Source organism: Anabrus simplex, chromosome 2, assembly GCF_040414725.1.
Source record: "Anabrus simplex isolate iqAnaSimp1 chromosome 2, ASM4041472v1, whole genome shotgun sequence".
NCBI classification, from domain to species: domain Eukaryota; kingdom Metazoa; phylum Arthropoda; class Insecta; order Orthoptera; family Tettigoniidae; genus Anabrus; species Anabrus simplex.
The window spans coordinates 128724704-128747065 of NC_090266.1; the positions used below are offsets into that span (position 1 = coordinate 128724704).

At 39.4% G+C, this 22362-nt stretch overlaps 1 protein-coding gene across 1 annotated transcript in view; it reads right to left on the reverse strand.

Moving 5' to 3' along the window:
- The window catches only part of LOC136863926 (cytoplasmic aconitate hydratase), a 781251-nt gene that overhangs the window by 72912 nt on the left and 685977 nt on the right, over positions 1-22362 (reverse strand). The window contains exon 16 of the mRNA XM_067140355.2: positions 9873-9995. Coding sequence (XP_066996456.1) covers positions 9873-9995 — 123 coding nt within the window. The remainder of the gene's footprint in view (positions 1-9872; positions 9996-22362) is intronic.

The following is a 22362-nucleotide window of genomic DNA, read 5'->3' on the forward strand; positions in this document are numbered from 1 at the left end:
GATTTTGGAGAATAGAATCAGAAAGAGGGTGGAAGAAAAGTTGAGAGAAGGGCAGTATGGTTTCAGATCAGGAAGGTCCACACTAGACCTTATATTCGCAGTAAGGCAACTACAAGAGTGTCATTACAAATGCGGTAAGGAGCTTGTGATGGCCTTCATGGACTTTGAGAAAGCTTATGACCATGTGTGTAGAAAGAAGGTATGGGAAGCCTTACAGAGAAAAGGTGTTGAGGAACAGACCGGAGAAAGTGTGAAGGAGATGTAGAATGGGAGTGTCAGTTGTGTGAAAATAGGAGGAGAGAGAACAGGCTGGTTTGAGCAAAAAGGTGGATTAAAATAAGGACGTGCTCTGTCACCTTCGATCTTCGTGTAACAATGGATGAGATAATGACAAAAGTGGCAAGGAAAATTGGAGAAAGAAAAATGAAAGTGTTGATGTTTGCAGATAACCTGTTAGTCTGGGGAGAAAAGGAAGAGGATATCCAGGAACAGTTAGATGCTTGGGTAGATGAGGTGGAACAATATGGAATGAAATTTAATGCCCAAAAGAACGAGATAGTGATCACAACTAGAAAGAAGGAGAGATCTATGAGAGGGATAATGCTTGGAGGGGAAGAGCTTAGGAAGGTAGAGAGTTTCAAGTACTTAGGAAGTATCATAGAGGAAAGTGGAAGAAATAAGGAAATAATCGAGCGTGGAAGACAAGCAGGAGCATTCCTGAAATGTGTCAGAAGCGTGGTTTGGAGCAAGGATGTCCCTCAGAGAAGCAAAAGGGTGATATACAGGGTGTACTGTATACCTATTCTGATCTATGCAGCTGAGACTTGGGTAATGAGGCAGAGAGCAGTGAATAGAATACAGGCAAGTGAAATGAAATTTCTGAGAAGCAGGATAGGAGTGACAAGATGGGATAAGATGAGAAATAGGAAGGTTTGATATAGTAAAAGAAGAGCCACTACAGAATAGGATAGAGGCTTCTAGACTTAGATGGTATGGACACATGAAGAGAATGTTAAACCGAGGTGGATGCATGAAATGGAGATAAGAGGAAAACGACCAAGAGGAAGACCAAGAGACAGGAAGATAAAAGGAGTGGAAGAGAGTGTACAGAGAAGAGGAAAGGACTGGGCAAGAGTGAATAGGGAGAAGTGGTGGGAAGACAAGAGGAGATGGAGAGGCTTATGTACCAAGCAGACCTGGCCAACAGCTGGAAACTGCAGATGATGATGATGATGATGATGATGATGATGATGATGATGATGATGATCTGTAAGCATTTAGCATTCCCAGGTTGGCTATTACCTTCTACCAAATCATCACTGGAATTGTTTGCTTCAAGATAAAGCGACATGTCATTTGAGACAAGAGATGCTGTCCACATAAACATTATCATTTTAGAGGCAGTTTCCGAGGACACCTGTAAATATCAGTATATAAAAAATTAAACACAAGCTTTGAAACAGATGCAAACCAACAAATAAACCCATCCACATACCGTAAATAGCTCCCAGCACATTATGTTCTTGAATGTTGAGAGGGTTAAAATTACATGTTCCATATTTTCCTTCAAACGTAAAAATAACTTTGCCTACATTGATTGCCAATAGACAAAAACCATTTGTTTCATACAACTATAAGTTTATGTCAACGTGGTCTCAAATAATGTTGGACTGTGCGAATTGCAGTTAGGGTATGGAGGAGCGCCCTCTCAACAAGTGAACCCAGCATGCAGCGCAGTCCTATTGAGCCAAGTGCGCTAATTCAAATGTACAAACTTTATCGCTTCCTGTATGAATTAATGAATTAATGAATGAATGAATGAATACTGATCTGCATTTAGGGCAGTCGCCCAGGTGGCAGATTCCCTATCTGTTGCTTTCCTAGCCTTTTCCTAAATGATTTCAAAGAAATTGGAAATTTATTGAAAGTTTCCCTTGGAAAGTTATTCCAATCCCTAACTCCCCTTCCTATAAATGAATATTTGCCTCAGTTTGTCCTCTTGAATTCCAACTTTATCTTCATATTGTGATCTTTCCTACTTTTATGAACGCCACTCAAACTTATTCGTCTACTAATGTCATTCCACGCCACCTCTCCGCTGACAGCTCGGAACAAACCCAGCGTCAGTGGGTAGGGTCTGACACATCCCACTCTGACGAGTCTAGTGTCAGACCTAAGACAAAACGCTGGTTAATAGAGCAAACGCCTGAAAAGCCTTACATCTGACATACCACATAGTCAAGCAGCTCTTCTTCTTTCTCTCAATTCTTCCCAACCCAAACTTCGCAATATTTTTGTAACGCTACTCTTTTGTCGGAAATCACCCAGAACAAATCTAGCTGCTTTTCTTTGAATTTTTTCCAGTTCTTGAATCAGGTAATCCTGGTGAGGGTCCCATACACTGGAACCATACTCTAGTTGGGGTCTTACCAGAGACTTATATGCCCTCTCCTTTACATCCTTACTACAACCCCTCAACACCCTCATAACCATGTGCAGAGATCTGTACCCTTTATTTACAATCCCATTTATGTGATTACCCCAAAGATCATCTTTCCGTATATTAACACCCAGATACCTACAATGATCCCCAAAAGGAACTTTCACCCCATCAACGCAGTAATTAAAACTGAGACGACTTTTCCTATTTGTCAAACTCACAACCAGACTTTTAACCCCGTATATCAACAGCTGCTATTTTTGTTTTCAAAATGGCGCCCGGTAATGACGACGTAGTGTTTTATTCTCCGAGTAAATTAACCGTAAAATGTGACGAAAAGTGCGGAAAATGTCGAAAATTAGTGAAAAATGGAATGTTGTGTGATTCATGTGATCGATGGTGGCATTATAAGAGCGGAAATTGCCCTAGAGACGTAAAAACTAATGAAAATATTGACTGGATTTGTGAGCAGTGTGTTCGGAATATTGTTGTTGGGGACGGCGTTGACGAAGCACCAAAAACAGTCGATGAGGAATATAAAAGTGCATTAGAAATTATAAACATTCTAAAAAAGGACAATGAGACTCTTAAAGTTGAAAATTAAGAATTAAAAGAAAGACTGCGATCGCTAGAATTTGGGACTGACCATTCTTCGAGTGATATACCGGTACAAGTAACAAACTCAAGCACGTGGTGTCAAGTAGTTCATGGATGGCCGGCTAAGAAGAAATCTACAACTGAATTTCCGGAAATAAACATCAGAAATAGGTTTTCTGCCCTAAATAATTTAATTCTGGAAGAAAGTGATCGTGCGCGTGAAACCAAATCATCGCGATCCGTTGCCGTGCCGAGTTTAAAATTTAGGCCTAGAATTCAGATTCAAGACCCAGTTAGGCCTAAATCAGCGAAGGTAGCTGTGTTTGGTGATAGCCAAGGAAGGGGAATTGCGGGAGTGATTAACGACGAGAATATAGCAGCAACCGGAGAAATATATCCAGGAGCTTCTATCAGCAGTGTTGTGGAAAACGTAGCAGCAGCAACTAGGAACTTCGGGAGCGGCGATGCAGTGCTTATCATCGGTGGGACGAACGACGTAGCTCGCGACGACGCCAAGAATGTAAGATCACAACCTAAACATACACTAGGGAAGCTGACCCACACTAACGTTTTTGTAGTGAACGTGCCCCACAGGCATGATTTGAGTAGAGACTCGTGTGTGAACATTGAAGTGGACAAGGTCAATACAGATATTGTTAAAATTTGTAAACATTTTCGAAATACTCAGGTTATTGAATGCAGCAGTTTTGAGAGATACTGTTATACAAAACATGGCCTCCATCTAAACAATTCAGGTAAACGAAAGATAGCAAATATTGTTCTAGATTTTATTAATCTTAAGATATGTACTGTAAAACAGGCAACTCCCTTGAGTTATAATACTGACCAGGAAAACTAGTAGAAAGAGCCAGCTGTACTTCAAGCTGGCTCAGTCAACTAGAAAAAGAAACTCAGGATAGTAAGGAATTTCAAGTTACCCAATTGCAACAGTCAAGTTTTAGGGAGGAAGGGGGTCTGAGATTGCTCTTGGTAAACTGTCAAAGTGTAGTAAATAAACAATTAAAATTCGGTACATTGATGGAATCTTATGAGACTGATGTGGTGATAGGAGTGGAATCGTGGTTGAAAGAAGGGGTGGGTAATAGAGAAGTATTTCCAGAAGGGTACACAGTCTATCGTAGAGACCGAGGAGATAAAAAGGGAGGGGGGGGTGTGTTTATTCTGGTGAAGGAAACTTACTGTTCACATGAATGGTTTACTGATGAAAGGGATGAAATATTAAGGATAAAATTGGTTTGTGATAATATGAAGGAGGTGGGAATTATAGGAACATACAGGCCTGGAAGAGAGGAAAGAGACATGGAAATCTTTGAAAAAATTATAGATTATACTCGTAAAAACAATAATAATGATATGGTAATAATTGGGGGAGATCTAAATTTGCCTGAAGTTGAATGGAAAGGAGCTGCAAGTGAAGCCCATGAACAGAAACTGGCAAATAAGTTAATTTGGGAGGGAGGATTTACACAAGTAGTACAAGAACCGACTCGTCTCAATAACTTACTAGATGTATTCTTGGTTAAACCATGTGAAATTGTTGATAAAACTGAGGTAATTGAAGGAATAGGAGACCGTAAGGCTGTAATAATGGATGTAGGACTCGTACCAAAAAGGCTTAATAAGAGGGTTACACAAGACAAGAAATTGTACAGAAAAACTAAAGTTGATGAATTTGGGACTTACCTTAAATCACAATTCAGTTGTTGGATAAGTGAAGGGAGTAACGTGGATACACTTTGGGCTAAATTTAAAGGAATTATTTGGGAAGGAGAGAAGAGATTTGTACCTGTTAAGAAGGGTAAAATGACCTCAGACCCTGTTTATTATACAAGGGAAATAAGAAAATTAAAAAGAAAATGTAGAATAGTAAACAGGAAAATCAAAGAGGGTAGGGAGAGTAGAGAAACTAGGAAACAGCTAATGAGGGAACTGAATAGAGTGAAAAAGGAAGCAAAAGAGAATTATATGAATGGCATACTTCAAGAGGGTAATGACCACAAAGGGAAATTGAAAAAGCTGTATTCATATATCAGGAATCAAAAAGGAAAAGGAATCCAAATTCCTACAATGGTGGGAGAAGGGGGTGAACACTATTTAACAGATACTGAGAAAGCAAACCTATTTAGTAGGGAATTTAGAGATTCAGTAGATGATTGTCAAGAGTTGGAAACCGAAACAGAAGATAGAGAGGGAGAGAGACAGAGGGAAACAAGAAGCTTCTCATTCACAAACGAAGATATTTTCAGAGAAATCCAACTGCTTCAGCAAGGAAAAGCAGCAGGAAGTGATCAAATTACTGGGGAGGTATTAAAGACAATGGGGTGGTACATAGGGCCTTATTTAAAATTTCTCTTTGACTATGTCATAAATAATAATGTAATACCAAAGGAATGGAAGGAATCTATAATAATACCAATTTATAAAGGAAAGGGTGATAAAAGGAAACCAGAGAACTACAGACCAATCAGCATGACCAGTATAGTTTGTAAAATTCTGGAGAGTTTAATATCGAAGTACATCAGAGGGATATGTGATGATAAAAACTGGTTCATGAGGAGCCAGTATGGATTTAGAAAGAAATTTTCTTGTGAGGCACAACTGGTGGGATTTCAGCAGGACATATCAGATCAGTCGGATTCAGGAGGTCAGTTAGATTGCATAGCCATAGATTTTTCCAAAGCCTTCGATAGAGTGGAACATGGAATATTATTAAAGAAAATGGAGGGAATAGGATTGGACGTAAGGGTTACACGTTGGATAAAAGCATTTCTAAATTCAAGGGTTCAGAAAGTCAAAGTAGGAAATAATGTATCTCAGGAAGAGAAAGTTTGGAAGGGAATTGCACAGGGTAGTATAATCGGTCCGTTACTTTTCTTAATATACGCAAATGATTTAGGGAACAATACAACATCAAAAATAAGATTGTATGCAGATGATATTATTGTTTATAGGGAAATAAACAACATTGAGGATTGTTCAGAATTACAAAGGGACCTTGAAAGTATCCAACAATGGGTTGAAGAAAATAATATGAAGGTTAATGGAGGCAAATCAACTGTTACAACTTTTACAAACAGGAGCTTTAAAACTGAATTTGAATATACTTTGGATGAGGTAGTTATCCCAAAAGATGGCAAGTGCAAATACTTAGGTGTGAGATTTGAAAGTAATTTGCACTGGAAGGGTCATATTGATGATATTGTTGGGAAAGCATACAGATCATTACATGTCATAATGAGGCTACTTAAACGATGCAACAAAGAATTAAAAGAGAAAAGTTACTTAAATATGGTTCGTCCATTATTGGAATATGCAAACAGTGTTTGGGATCCTCACCAAGAATACCTAATAAAAGAAATAGATAGTGTGCAGAGGAAAGCAGCAAGATTTGTAACAGGGGATTTCAGGAGAAAGAGTAGTGTATCAGAAATGTTAAAGGAACTTGGGTGGGAAACTTTAAGTAAGAGAAGGGAGAAAACTAGACTTATAGGATTATATAGAGCCTATACAGGAGAAGAAGCATGGGGAGATATCCGTGAGAGGCTTCAGTTGGAAAATAATTATATCGGCAGGACTGACCACAAATATAAAATTAGAAGGAATTTTAGCAGAAGCGATTGGGGTAAATTTTCATTCATTGGGAAGGGTGTGAAGGAGTGGAACAGTTTACCAGGGGTAGTGTTTGATCCTTTTCCAAAATCTGTACAGATATTCAAGAAGAGAATAAGCAGCAACAGAGAAAATAAATGAAGTGTTAGAGGGCATTCGACCAGTGCAGGTTATTGTAAATAAAAAAATGTGTGTGAATAAATTAATTCCATCCCCTGGTCTACGGAGTTTGGACTTCCAAAGTAGAGGACTGCATGTAGGGGTGAAGTACAGTGGGGACTTCGAGGGCCCTGGGACCGCTACGGTAGCTGTGAAGGCCCTTCAGGAACTCTGAAAAGTGGTGACAAAAGGGGCTCTAGTTAAGACGCAGCAGGTCGTTATGCTACTTAGGATCCAGAACGGGTAAAAAAAAAAAAAAAAAAAAAAAAAAAAGTAAATAAATAAATGCAATGTAAATATTAATGTTATACCAGTTGTATAGTATCATTTGAAGTAATTCCACATACTGTATATCAGTTGACTATATTTGTAAGTAGTACAGGAGATATTATAAGTAGAATTTTGTAAACAATATAAATTTATTAAGGATGAGCTGTGTGTTTAATAGAAAACATTGTTAGCGTAAATTGTATAATATTGTATTATAGGAAAAATTTTCTTCTCTTGTTAATTTAATATTTAGTGCTTGACAATAATGTATTTTAGTGTACCATTTGCCACCAAGGTAGACACCTCATTTGCAAATAAAGAGATTTTGATTTTGATTTGATTTACTATTGCCTGCTGTCCATCTCACAACATTTTCGAGGTCACGTTGCAGTTGCACACAATCTTGTAACTTATTTATCACTCTCTAGAGAATAACATCATCCGCAAAAAGCCTTACCTCCGATTCCACTCCTTTACATATATCATTTATATATATAAGAAAACATAAAGGTCTGATAATACTGCCTTGAGGAATTCCCCTCTTAATTATTACAGGGTCAGATCAAGCTTCACCTACTCTAATTCTCTGAGATCTATTTTCTAGAAATATAGCAACTCATTCGGTCACTCTTTTGTCTAGTCCAATTGCACTCATTTTTGCCAGTAGTCTCCCAGGATCCACCCTATCAAATGCTTTAGACAGGTCAATCGCGATACAGTCCATTTGACCTCCAGAATCCAAGATATCTGCTATATCTTGCTGGAATCCTACAAGTTGAGCTTCAGTGGAATATCCTTTCCTAAAACCGAACTGCCTTCTATCGAACCAGTTATTAATTTCACAAACATGTCTAATATAATCAGAAAGAATGCCTTCCCAAAGCTTACATACAATGCATGTCAAACTTACTGGCCTGTAATTTTCAGCTTTATGTCTATCACCCTTTCCTTTATACACCGGGGCTACAATAGCAACTCTCCATTCATCCGGTATACCTCCTCTGACCAAACAATAATCAAATAAGTACTTCAGATATGGTACTATATCCTAACCCATTGTCTTTAGTATATCCTCAGAAATCTGATCAATTCCAGCCGCTTTTCTAGTTTTCAACTTTTGTATCTTACTGTAAATGTCATTGTTGTCATATGTAAATTTTACTACTTCTTTGGCCTTAGTCTCCTCTTCTGTCTCGACATTATCCTTGTAACCAACAATCTTTACATACTGCTGACTGAATACTTCTGCCTTTTGAAGATCCTCACGTACACACTCCCCCTGTTCATTAATTATTCCTGGAATGTCCTTCTTGGAACCTGTTTCTGCCTTAAAATACCTATTCATACCCTTCCATTTTTCACTAAAATTTGTATGAATGCCAATTATGCTTGCCATCATGTTATCCTTAGCTGCCTTCTTTGCTAGATTCAATTTTCTAGTAAGTTCCTTCAATTTCTCCTTACTTCCACAGCCATTTCTAACTCTATTTCTTTCCAGTCTGCACCTCCTTCTTAGTCTCTTTATTTCTCTATTATAATAAGGTGGGTCTTTACCATTCCTTACCACCCTTAAAGGTACAAACCTGCTTTTGACTTCCTCAACAATTTCTTTAAACCCATCCCAGAGTCTGTTTACATTTTTATTTACCGTTTTCCACCGATCATACTTACTTTTTAGAAACTGCCTCATGCCTGCTTTATCAGCCATATGGTACTGCCTAATAGTCCTACTTTTAAGACCTTCCTTTCTATAGCATTTATTTTTAACTACCACAAAAACAGCTCCATGATCACTAATACCATCTATTACTTCAGTTTCCCTATAGAGCTCATCTGGTTTTATCAGCACCACATCCAGGATATTTTTCCCTCTGGTTGGTTCCATCACTTTCTGAATCGGCTGTCCTTCCCATATTAGCTTATTTGCCATTTGTTGGTCATGCTTCCTGTCGTTCGCATTTCCTTCCCAATTGACATCTGGCAAATTCAGATCTCCCGCTACAATAACATTTCTTTCCATGTCGTTTCCCACATAGCTGACTATCCTATCAAATAATTCTGAATCCGCGTCAGTGCTACACTTTCCCGATCTGTACACGCCAAATATATCAAGTTGCTTATTATCTTTAGAAATGAGCCTTACACCTAGAATTTCATGTCTCATCTTTAACTTTTTCGTAGCTTACAAATTCTTCTTTCACCAGAATGAATACTCCCCCTTCCCACCATTCCTATCCTATCTCTACGATACACACTCCAGTGTGGTGAGAAAATTTCTGCATCCATTATATCATTTCTCAGCCATGATTCAACTCCTATTACAATATCTGGTAAATATATATCTATTAAATTACTTAATTCTATTCCTGTAGGTCGCATAAGTTAATTTCTGAAAGAAATGTTTTGGTTATTGTGTTATTCCTGGCTTATTTAACATGTGTATAAAACTTACGTAAGATTGGTGATTTCCTGGTATGCGAACTTCTCTTTTAAGAAAGCTTACCCAAACTGAAGGGGTTGAAAGAAAACATGGTAATTGGGAAAAGAAACATAAAAAGTAAAGAGTCTGGCACAAGTAAAATTGGAAGAAATATAGGAGACTTATTCCACCAAGCATGCTTCAGCCTCTTGTGTGGAGTGGATCTGCACACTTGAAGCTCATAGAAAAATGTAGACCTTACATTCTCAGAAATGAAATGTGTTGGATTTACTATGATAGCTGTTGTAAGAATCGTATTTTTTTAAACATAGTGAATGAGATGTTCAATAAAATTACCAATAGATAAGGGCCCTTGGCAGCCCAGTCTCTAGATGATCCAGATCCATAATCTTTACCAACCAAGGCAATTAATGGAGTACCTTCTTGCTTATATCGCTCAGCAGCATCAAATACATCCATCTGAAACAAAGAGTTAATGTGTTCAATTTCACATATGTTCCCCAAATCTCAGACAAGATAAAATAAAGAGTACTACAACATAGAAAGATTTTTCAATAACAAGTTACCGGTAATAATATACAAAATATTCTTCAGACTAGCGATAAATTGCAATTGCAAATTCTGAAATTGGAAGGGCAGCAGTCTGGATGATTGACTGATATGGCCTTGTAATAATATTTAAAATGGCTTAGCTGTGTTGATGCTGCTACAGGGCTGAAAGCAAGATTTAACTACAGCCGTAAGTAACAACTGAGGACATGCAGATCTCTCTGCATGAATGAATGATATATGTAATATTCTGCAGGTAAAATTGTTCCCCATTCGGATCTCCAGGGGGAGGGGCGGGGGATGACTACATAGGAGGGGGTAATCATCAGGAAGCTGAATACTGACATTCACTAAGTCAGAGCATGGAATGTTATGAAGGTGATCCCAAAAATAAGGTCTCCCATTTTTTTTAATAAATACATAGACCTGTTTATTTCTACAATGGCTTACATCATTTTACAGCTAGAACATTTAGCTTTTCTTCTACATAATCACCATTTTGGTTGATGTAATTTTGTAGACGCTGTGACAGTTTTTGTATGCCCATGTCATACCAGATCGCCGCCATGCTGTTCAGGAAGTTGTGAACTTCATCCTTCACCTCGTCGTCGGTGCTAGCACCCATCTTGCGCACACCTTCGGGTATTTCAACTTTTCCATTAAAATTCTGTGAGCAGCGCTTCGGGAAACCTCAGGAACCAAAGTGCAGAGATCATCCAGGGTGATCTGCCGATCTTCACACATGATTTGCTCAACCTTCACGACTGTCTCGAAGGAAATTGGCGGTCTTCCGCTCCTTTGTTCGTCGTGAATTTCAGTCCGACCGGCTGCATACTCTCTACACCACTTATGAACATTTTTTACAGCCATGCACTTGGCGGTAACATCCAACGGGAGCCCATTTTCAACGGCTGCCTAGCCAAAACTGAGTGCCTCAGCGCGGCGTGTGCATGTTTATATGCAAGCGCGGGAAACACTTCACAATACTGGGAAAAACAACCACATGAACAGAGTTCTATATTTATAAAAAAAAATAGGAGACCTTATTTTTGGGATTTCTCTCGTAGAAGTTTGAATCATTGTAGTAGGTTAGAGAATCTGAAAGGGGAAATGGATAGACTAAATTTAGATGTAGTTTGTGTAAGTGAAGTACATTGGCAGGAAGAGCAGGATTTGTGGTCAGACAACTACAGAATTATTAACACAAAATCAAACATGTGAAATGCAGAAGTTTGATTAATAATGAATAAGAGAATAGGGCAGCGGGTAAGCTACTACAACCAGTGAAGTGAAAGATTTATTGTCGCCAAGACAGACACCAAGCCAATGCTCACCACAATAGTGCAGGTCTATATGCCTACTAGTTCAGCAGATGAAGAAATTTTTTTTTTTTGCTAGGGGCTTTACGTCGCACTGACACAGATAGGTCTTATGGCGACGATGGGATAGGAAAGGCCTAGGAGTTGGAAGGAAGCGGCCGTGGCCTTAATTAAGGTACAGCCCCAGCATTTGCCTGGTGTGAAAATGGGAAACCACGGAAAACCATCTTCAGGGCTGCCGATAGTGGGATTCGAACCTACTATCTCCCGGATGCAAGCTCACAGCCGCGCGCCTCTACGCGCACGGCCAACTCGCCCGGTAGATGAAGAAATTGAAAGAATATAAGAAGAGATAAAGATTTAATACAATATATAAAAGGAGACAAGAATCTAATTGTGATGGGAGACTGGAATGCAGTGGTAGGCGAAGGAAGAGAAAATAATGCTGTAGAAGAATTCGGACTGGGGCAAAGGAATGAAAGAGGAAGTCGACTAGTTGAATTTTGCAACAGTCCTTGCTAACAGTTGGTTCAAACACCACAAACAATGGCTGTACATGTGGACAAGACCTGGAGATACACAGGGAGGTATCAAGCAGACTTTACAATGATTAGGCAGAGATTCAGAAACCAGATGTTCCCAGGAGGAGATTTGGACTCTGGCCAAGTGTTGGTCAAGAAATGACATTTGAAGGTGAAGAAACTTAACAAAGCAAGGAATGCGAAGAGATGGGATCCAGATAAATTGAAAGAAAAGAGTGGGAGGGACTGTTGCAAGGCTGCAGTTTGTCCCCTCTCCTTTTCAATGTTTACATAGAACTAAATGAAAAGACTGAACGAAACACAACAGATGAACAGTGGACAGTCGTGAAGAATGAGACCCAAGGGCAGAAAGGAATATAAGCAATTAAAGAATGAAGTAGACAGAAAGTGCAAGGATGTTGAAGGCTGTATGGATGTAGGGAAGGTAGATGCTGAATACAGGAAAATGAAGGAAATCTTTGGAGAAAGGAAAACTAGGTGTATGAACATTAAGACCTCAGATGGGAAACCACATCTAAGGAAAGAAGATGAGGCAGCAAGATGATAGGAACATATTAAACAATTGTACCATGGGAAAGAAGTAGATAAGGTTCTGGAACAAGAAGTTGTTGATGCTGATTAAATGGGAGACCCAATTTTGAGGTCAGAATTTTACAGAGCTTGGAGAGACCTAAATAGGAAGAAGGCACCTGAAATTTATGGCATACCTTCAGAATTACTGACTGCCTTAGGAGAAACCAGCATGTGGCGGTTATTCCATTTAGTGTGTAAGATGTATGAGACAGGAGAAGTGCCACCTGATTTCAGACAAAATGTCGTTATACTTATTCCCAAGAAATCAGGTGCTGACAAGTGTGAAAACTATCGTATCATCAGTTTAGTATTTCACACCTGCAAAATTTTAACATGTATTATTTACAGAAGAATGGAAAGACATGTTGAAACTGAGTTGGGAAAAGATCAACTGGGTTTCAGAAGAAATGTAGGAACACACGAAGCAATCCTGACTTTATGTCTGATCTTAGAGGATCGAGTCAAGAAAGACAAGACCACTACATGGCATTTGTAGATCTAGAAAAGGCATTCGATAATTTTGATTGGAAGGTACTTGAGACATATCACGTCTATGTACAATTATTGGTGCCTTTTTTTTTTTTCCTTGCTTTACGTCGCACCGACACAGATAGGTCTTATGGCGATGATGGGACAGGAAAGGGCTAGGAGTGGGAAGGAAGTGGCCGTGGCCTTAAGGTACAGCCCCAGCATTTGCCTGGTGTGAAAATGGGAAACCACGGAAAACCATTTTCAGGGCTGCCGGCAGTGGGGTTCGAACCTACTACCCCCCGAATACTGGATACTGGCTGCACTTAAGCGACTGCAGCTATCGAGCTCGGTGGGTGCCCCTTTAAACTATGCTAAACAACAAACTGACCAGTGAATATAGGCCGACTTAAATCAGTTGAAGATTGTGAAGACTACAAGTATAAACCTCCACCGATCCATCCCTTAATGATGTAGATCTCAATTGATGAAAACACAATGGAAAAAATACTGCAAGTTTAATCCTTTAACTTTCACTAATTTTATTTGAAACTCCGATAAATACACCAACAGTATTTCAAAATCAAGAAACGTATAAGAATTTGCCAAATCTTTCAATTTAATTGGGATATTTAATATGACTTGGATATCAATATTATGTCATTAACGTCTAGTCCATTAATGATACAATTTAATTGTCAATTTTATTTGTTTATTTTTTAATCAATCAATCAATATTGATCTGCATTTAGGGCAGTCGCCCAGGTGGCAGATTCCCTATCTGTTGCTTTCCTAGCCTTTTCCTAAATGATTTCTTGAACGTCTCCCTTGGTAAGTTATTCCAATCCCTAACTCCCCTTCCTATAAATGAATATTTGCCCCAGTTTGTCCTCTTGAATTCCAACTTTATCTTCATATTGTGATCTTTCCTACTTTTATAAACATCACTCAAACTTACTCGTCTACTAATGTCATTCCACGCCATCTCTCCGCTGACAGCTCGGAACATACCACTTATGATATAGATGTTGATTCCCATAGGGAATCTGAAATATTTGTTCCGAATGAGTAAATTTATAATACCAATATAAATGGTCTGTTATTGGACATTATAAATTTTCCAGCTAACTCATTCCTGGTTGCCAGCGTTTCGCCCTTGTGTGCTAGGCTGGGCTCATCAGTTGGTACCTAGCACACCTACCAAGACGCTGGCTATTGCATATCATGGAGGCCACTGCATAGGCTAATTGCAGCCACCGGCAGTGCCAATGCACTATGAGAGACTTTGTCTCATTATCAAAAATTGATGCCTGCTTGGCCATCAGATGATATAGATGTTGATTCCCATAGGGAATCTGAAATATTTGTTCCGAATGAGTAAATTTATAATTGTTAGTTAAACATCGTTAAAATGGAGACATGTTTCGCCCTCCATGCGGGGCATCAGTCATATCAAAGCACCTCAAAATTAAACCAGACGTCTGGTTGGTAATTATTAACATAATATGTAAGAAATAATACATTAAAAAACACGTACAAGGTCCTATCCTAAACGAAATAACAATAGACTAGTTACATATAGTAAAATACACTGACTGACAGAGCAAATGCAACACCAAGAAGGAGTGGTTCGAAAGGGATGAAAGTTGGGGAAAAAACAGAGACGGCACGGACGAATAATTGATGTTTATTTCAAACTGATATGCAGGTTACACAATGCGCACGGCATCGACTCAGTAGGATGTAGGACCACCGCGAGCGGCGATGCACGCAGAAACACGTCGAGGTACAGAGTCAATAAGAGTGCGGATGGTGTCCTGAGGGATGGTTCTCCATTCTCTGTCAACCATTTGCCACAGTTGGTCGTCCGTATGAGGCTGGGGCAGAGTTTGCAAACGGCGTCCAATGAGATCCCACACGTGTTCGATTGGTGAGAGATCTGGAGAGTACGCTGGCCACGGAAGCATCTGTACACCTCGTAGAGCCTGTTGGGAGATGCGAGCAGTGTGTGGGCGGGCATTATCCTGCTGAAACAGAGCATTGGGCAGCCCCTGAAGGTACGGGAGTGCCACCGGCCGCAGCACATGCTGCACGTAGCGGTGGGCATTTAACGTGCCTTGAATACGCACTAGAGGTGACGTGGAATCATACGCAATAGCGCCCCAAACCATGATGCCGCGTTGTCTAGCGGTAGGGCGCTCCACAGTTACTGCCGGATTTGACCTTTCTCCACGCCGACGCCACACTCGTCTGCGGTGACTATCACTGACAGAACAGAAGCGTGACTCATCGGAGAACACGACGTTCCGCCATTCCCTCATCCAAGTCGCTCTAGCCCGGCACCATGCCAGGCGTGCACGTCTATGCTGTGGAGTCAATGGTAGTCTTCTGAGCGGACGCCGGGAGTGCAGGCCTCCTTCAACCAATTGACGGGAAATTGTTCTGGTCGATATTGGAACAGCCAGGGTGTCTTGCACATGCTGAAGAATGGCAGTTGACGTGGCGTGCGGGGCTGCCACCGCTTGGCGGCGGATGCGCCGATCCTCGCGTGCTGATGTCACTCGGGCTGCGCCTGGACCCCTCGCACGTGCCACATGTCCCTGTGCCAACCATCTTCGCCACAGGCGCTGCACCGTGGACACATCCCTATGGGTATTGGCTGCGATTTGACGAAGCGACCAACCTGCCCTTCTCAGCCCGATCACCATACCCCTCGTAAAGTCGTCTGTCTGCTGGAAATGCCTCCGTTGATGGCAGCCTGGCATTCTTAGCTATACACGTGTCCTGTGGCACACGACAACACGTTCTACAATGACTGTCGGCTGAGAAATCACGGTACGAAGTGGGCCATTCGCCAACGCCGTGTCCCATTTATCGTTCGCTACGTGCGCAGCACAGCGGCGCATTTCACATCATGAGCATACCTCAGTGACGTCAGTCTACCCTGCAATTGGCATAAAGTTCTGACCACTCCTTCTTGGTGTTGCATTTGCTCTGTCAGTCAGTGTACGCTAGTGGTTTCTTAATATTAAAATGAGGCCATCATATGCACAGTATAAAAATGAAAGTAATCAAAGTCTATATGATATTGAGTTCGATGGTAGTTCTATGTAGTATATACGAATGTTGGCAAAATAAAACACAATTTATAATTACTGTACACTTATTTATAATTGTTAAAATTGATGAGGTAAAACATTCCAATTTGTCTATTTGTAATTTGGCTCCAACCAAAATAATTCGCCGTAGGATTCATGAGGTAGTGAACTCCGTTGGTCACTCTCTATATGAATGGAGTGCACAGTGCAAGTGAACAGCTTTTGTTGATTATAAAATGAGGATGTGCTAAGACAGAGTTAAAACAACACCGGCTTCAAATGAAGATAGTTAAAGACATCATTAGGTTCTTCTTAGTTGACTAAAGGTTTGCGTATATTTTGTTGTTTAAGTGTGGGAAAATCAGTTGTTGGTTGAATGGGCAACGGTCGAGAATGTTGTGCAGTGCAATCGGTGTTTGAGCTGTCCTACATGTGAGGGAAATCTGAAAATGGAGGATTTGCCTTAATTAGTTAAGTGAAATGACGGAAAAAGAGAAAAAAGGGGGAAATCATTGAGAAATGAAAGATGTGAAAGTTAAAACTTACCTTGAAAGCTGTTGAGCTGTTACCTAATTGTTAGGAGGTTTGTGGAGCACTGGCTGTCGCTAATGTCCTGCTCCTTGTGTTGTACGTGTGACGTCTTAGAGTAGGGGAGTGGATTTGAGAAGGCGGGGCTGTGGGTATGTGATTGGCGCTTGGGGAGGAGTTGTGTGTATTGGAGGGAGAATAGGGACGTGATGAGTTGAGCGGCTTAGTGGGGGTGCTTGGAGAGCTTGTTTTGAGGACGTTAACAAGTCTTTTGTCTTTCAGATTTAAACTATTGAGCGAAAATATTAATTGTTCGTAAAGAGGGCTTCGGTTGTCTATTTGATCATTTAAATTTTTATTCTTATTATATTTTTGGTCCAAAAAAATGTATAAATTTTCGAACTCGGTCATGAGCCTGCCTTTATCTAGTCTTTTTAAAATTTGGAGATCCTGTTCGATTGTGGTAAAACTATGTCCAGTGTCTTTCATATGGATGCTCATGGCTGAGTGTTTATTGTGCTTTTGGGCATTGAAATGTTCTGCATATCTAATTGCAAAGCTTCTACCAGTTTGACCGGTATATGAACTGTTACATTGAGCATAAACCATAAACCAAAACAAAAATAGAGAAACTTTCACCGCCTCATGGAAAAACACTCCAACCACTATCAATTTATCTAACACCACATTTTCGGATAATGAAATCAATTTCTTTGACCAAGGCCTAAAATATAATTGGCCTAGTCCAAATAAAGCCGAGGACATAATTACCACAATAGCCGAAGTTGAATCCAACATAAATAAACAAATTCCCTTCGACAGACAAAATGACGTGAGATATGAGATAAAAAAGAAATTACCCACTCTTGTAAAAGAAGTTTCCAACATCAATAATTTCACCGTTCTCAAACAAACCCACGAATTAAGAAAAAAGGTAGACAGCAATAATGTTATAGTAATGAAAGCCGACAAAGGCAACACCGTAGTCCTAATGAATAAACACGACTACATCCAAAAAACGGAGGATTTCTTTTCCGATAATTCTTACTCAATAATTTCAAAAGATCCTATCTTAAAAACTCAGCGTAATTTAAAAATACTCCTAAAAAACTCACCTTTTTTATTTAATGAACACGAACATCAAAAACTCATCAACATGAATCCCAATTTGCCCACCATCAGATCACTGCCAAAAATACATAAAAATGACGTTCCCATTTTACCCATCATAAATAGCCGAAACAGCCCAACGTACAAAACTTCTCAGTTCCTCCAAAAATTCCTTAAGAAACACTTCACATTTCACAATAAACACCCTATTAAAAACTCAAGAGAATTATGCGAAACTTTAAATAAATTTAATTTGCAGCCTAACCACATAATGTGCTCATTTGACATTACCTATATGTTCTCGAACATTCCCGCTAAAAAAACTATCGAAATCATACGAACTAATCTTTCTAAACACAGCACCTTAAGTCCGTTAGAAATAGAATGCTTAAAATTACTAACTTTCGTCCTTCATAACAATTATTTTACGTTCAATAATAAGATATACAAACAAGAAGGTCTAGCCATGGGTGATCCCATTTCGGGAATACTCGCCGAAATTTATATGGACAACCTCGCTATGTCGATGACACACTAGCAATAATAGACAAAAGCTGCAACAATAGTGAGGACATACTAACTTACTTAAACAGCCTTGATAATTGCATCAAGTTTACTAAAGAAGATGAGGACAATAATTTCATCAATTTTTTAGACATTACAATCACCAGGACCTTAAACAGTTTCGATTTTCAGATTCACAGAAAACCTTCATTCACTCCCACAACCATGAAACAACATTCTCTTCACCCACAATCGCACAAACAAGCCTCGTTTTACAGTTTAGTGTACAGAGCGTTAAAAATTCCCATGTCAACCGTCAATTAAAAAAAAAAGAAATAAGTACCATAAAAGAAATAGCTGTTTTCAATGGATACAATCCCTCAATCATACAGAAAATAATCAATAAAGTGAAATTGAAATTGGCCACGAACCTCTCCCCAATAAAATTTAATAAGCCTAAATATGAATCTTTCACCTACATTAACCCCATTATACATCAAATTGCTACCCCTTTAAAAAAACATGATATTAGGGTAGCCTATAAGACCCATAATTCTAATCAAAAGCTATTTTTCAACCACAATAAGATAAACTCGGACAACAATAAATTTTCGAGCTCTGGCATTTATAGACTGAAATGTGCTGAATGTAACAGTTCATATATCGGTCAAACTGGTAGAAGCTTTGCAATTAGATATGCAGAACATTTCAATGCCCACTCAGCCATGAGCATCCATATGAAAGACACCGGACATAGTTTTACCACAATCGAACAGGATCTCCAAATTTTAAAAAGACTAGATAAAGGCAGGCTCATGACCGAGTTCGAAAATTTATACATTTTTTTGGACCAAAAATATAATAAGAATAAAAATTTAAATGATCCAATAGACAACCGAAGCCCTCTTTATGAACAATTAATATTTTCGCTCAATAGTTTAAATCTGAAAGACAAAAGACTTGTTAACGTCCTCAAAACAAGCTCTCCAAGCACCCCCACTAAGCAGCTCAACTCATCACGCCCCTATTCTCCCTCCAATACACACAACTCCTCCCCAAGCGCCAATCACATACCCACAGACCCGCCTTCTCAAATCCACTCCCCTACTCTAAGACGTCACACGTACAACACAAGGAGCAGGACATTAGCGACAGCCAGTGCTCCACAAACCTCCTAACAATTAGGTAACAGCTCAACAGCTTTCAAGGTACGTTTTAACTTTCACATCTTTCATTTCTCAATGATTTCCCCCTTTTTTTCTCTTTTTCCGTCATTTCACTTAACTAATTAAGGCAAATCGTCCATTTTCAGATTTCCCTCACATGTAGGACAGCTCAAACACCGATTGCACTGCACAACATTCTCGACCGTTGCCCATTCAACCAACAACTGACTTTCCCACACTTAAACAACAAAATATACGCAAACCTTTAGTCAACTAAGAAGAACCTAATGATGTCTTTAACTATCTTCATTTGAAGCCGGTGTTGTTTTAACTCTGTCTTAGCACATCCTCATTTTATAATCAACAAAAGCTGTTCACTTGCACTGTGCACTCCATTCATATAGAGAGTGACCAACGGAGTTCACTACCTCATGAATCCTACGGCGAATTATTTTGGTTGGAGCCAAATTACAAATAGACAAATTGGAATGTTTTACCTCATCAATTTTAACAATTATAAATAAGTGTACAGTAATTATAAATTGTGTTTTATTTTGCCAACATTTGTATACACTACGTAGAACTACCATCGAACTCAATATCATATAGACTTTGATTACTTTCATTTTTATACTGTGCATATGATGGCCTCACTTTAATATTAAGAAACCACTAGTGTATTTTACTATGTGTAACTAGTCTATTGTTATTTCGTTTAGGACAGGACCTTGTACGTGTTTTTTAATGTATTCTTTCTTACATATTATGTTAATAATTTCCAACCAGACGTCTGGTTTAATTTTGAGGTGCTTTGATATGACTGATGATGCCCCACATGGAGGGCGAAACATGTCTCCATTTTAACGATGTTTAACTAGAAATGTTAACATCCTGTAATGTATTGAATAGGTTGGAGTCCAATAAATTCTCTTATCTTATTATTGAGATTCTTTCAATACGGAAAATAAAATGATTTTCATTACTTGTACCACAACCAACTTGTCGATGCCGGATGCATAGAAATTTCCTCCAGCGTTCTGCAACCACTCAGAGACAGCGGCCTTCACCTCCTCATCGGTCTGGAAACGTCGACCACCAAGCTCCTTTTTGAGCTTACCGAACAGATGAAAGTCACATGGCGCTAGGTCGGGACTGTAGGGTGGATGTTGCCAGACCTCCCACTTGAAACGCAGCAGCAGTTCTCTCGTTTGGCAGGCCTTGTGAGATGTTGCATTATCGTGCAACAAAATCACACCGGCGCTCAATTTCCCCCAGCGCTTCTCTTTAATCGCTTTACGCAACCAGTGCAACGTTTGACAATATGGCGCTGCGTTGATCGTTGTTCCTTTCGGCATGAAGTCTACGTGCAGCAAACCCTCCATGTCAAACAACACTGTCGCCATAACCTTTTTTTTTTTTTTTTTTTTGCTAGGGGCTTTACGTCGCACCGACACAGATAGGTCTTATGGCGACGATGGGATAGGAAAGGCCTAGGAGTTGGAAGGAAGCGGCCGTGGCCTTAATTAAGGTACAGCCCTTGCATTTGCCTGGTGTGAAAATGGGAAACCACGGAAAACCATTTTCAGGGCTGCCGATAGTGGGATTCGAACCTACTATCTCCCGGATGCAAGCTCACAGCCGCGCGCCTCTACGCGCACGGCCAACTCGCCCGGTGCCATAACCTTAGCAGCTGAAGGTTGAACCTTGGCCTTCTTTCGTTGTGGTGATGAGGGGTGCACCCACTCCATTCATGTTCACTTCGTTTCGGGGGTGAAGTGGTGGACCCATGTTTCGTCGCCTGTGACGATTCGCCGCAGAAACCCGTTGCCGTCTGCGGCATAGCGTTGCAAAAATGCCTTGTGCTCATCGGTGAGAAGATGTGGGACCCATCTTTGACACCCCTTACGATATCCAAGGTCCTCGTGAAGAATGGCGAACACACTGCCATACGACATGTTCAGCTGCAAGTAAGTAAACTTTTCAAGATTAAAATTATTGTGTCCACCTTTTCAATACAAATATATATATATATATATATATACATATATCTATTTTTTTAATGGTTAAATTCTACATGAATGAAACACACCAGTTAGGGACATGTTTCGCCCTAGTTATGGGCCTCTTCAGCCTATATTAATCCTAAGGTGAAGAATTAAAAATATAAACATAGGAACTTATAGTAAACTAACTTATTACTAAATACAATTGTCTTATGCTATTTACACAGTTTACAATATGTACAGTATGTACAATAAGTGCATTAACCTTGCCAGAATTTATGAACAATGAATTACATTTTTTACAATGACCAGACCTCCAATTGCAGACTGGATTGATCACAACTTGAATTGGGGCTTCTCAATAGTATTGACTAGAATTTATCACTGCGTGAGTTGGGGTTTCTTCAGCTGTTATAGTCGCCTGAGTCATAAGAATTTTTACAACACCGGAATCTTGGATAAAATCGTTAATATACAATTTATAGTCCACATGTAGTTGGAAATCAAATCCATTCAAATGAAGAATGGCGTTTATAAAAGTAGGAAAGATCACAATATGAAGATAAAGTTGGAATTCAAGAGGACAAACTGGGGCAAATATTCATTTATAGGAAGGGGAGTTAGGGATTGGAATAACTTACCAAGGGAGATGTTCAATAAATTTCCAATTTCTTTGAAATCATTTAGGAAAAGGCTAGGAAAGCAACAGATACGGAATCTGCCACTTGGGCGACTGCCCTAAATGCAGATCAGTATTGATTGATTGATTGATTGATTGATTGATTGATTGAAGACAACATTTGGGCCAAAAATAAATGAAATTTATGTAATTGTAAATTTAAGAGGGCTTTCTTTTGTACGTTGCTTTAATTACATTTCTTATCCAAATCTCGTTGACCTTATTCTGAATTCTATTCGTATTATGAACAATGAAATTTGAATGAACTTATTTTATAACGACTAGAA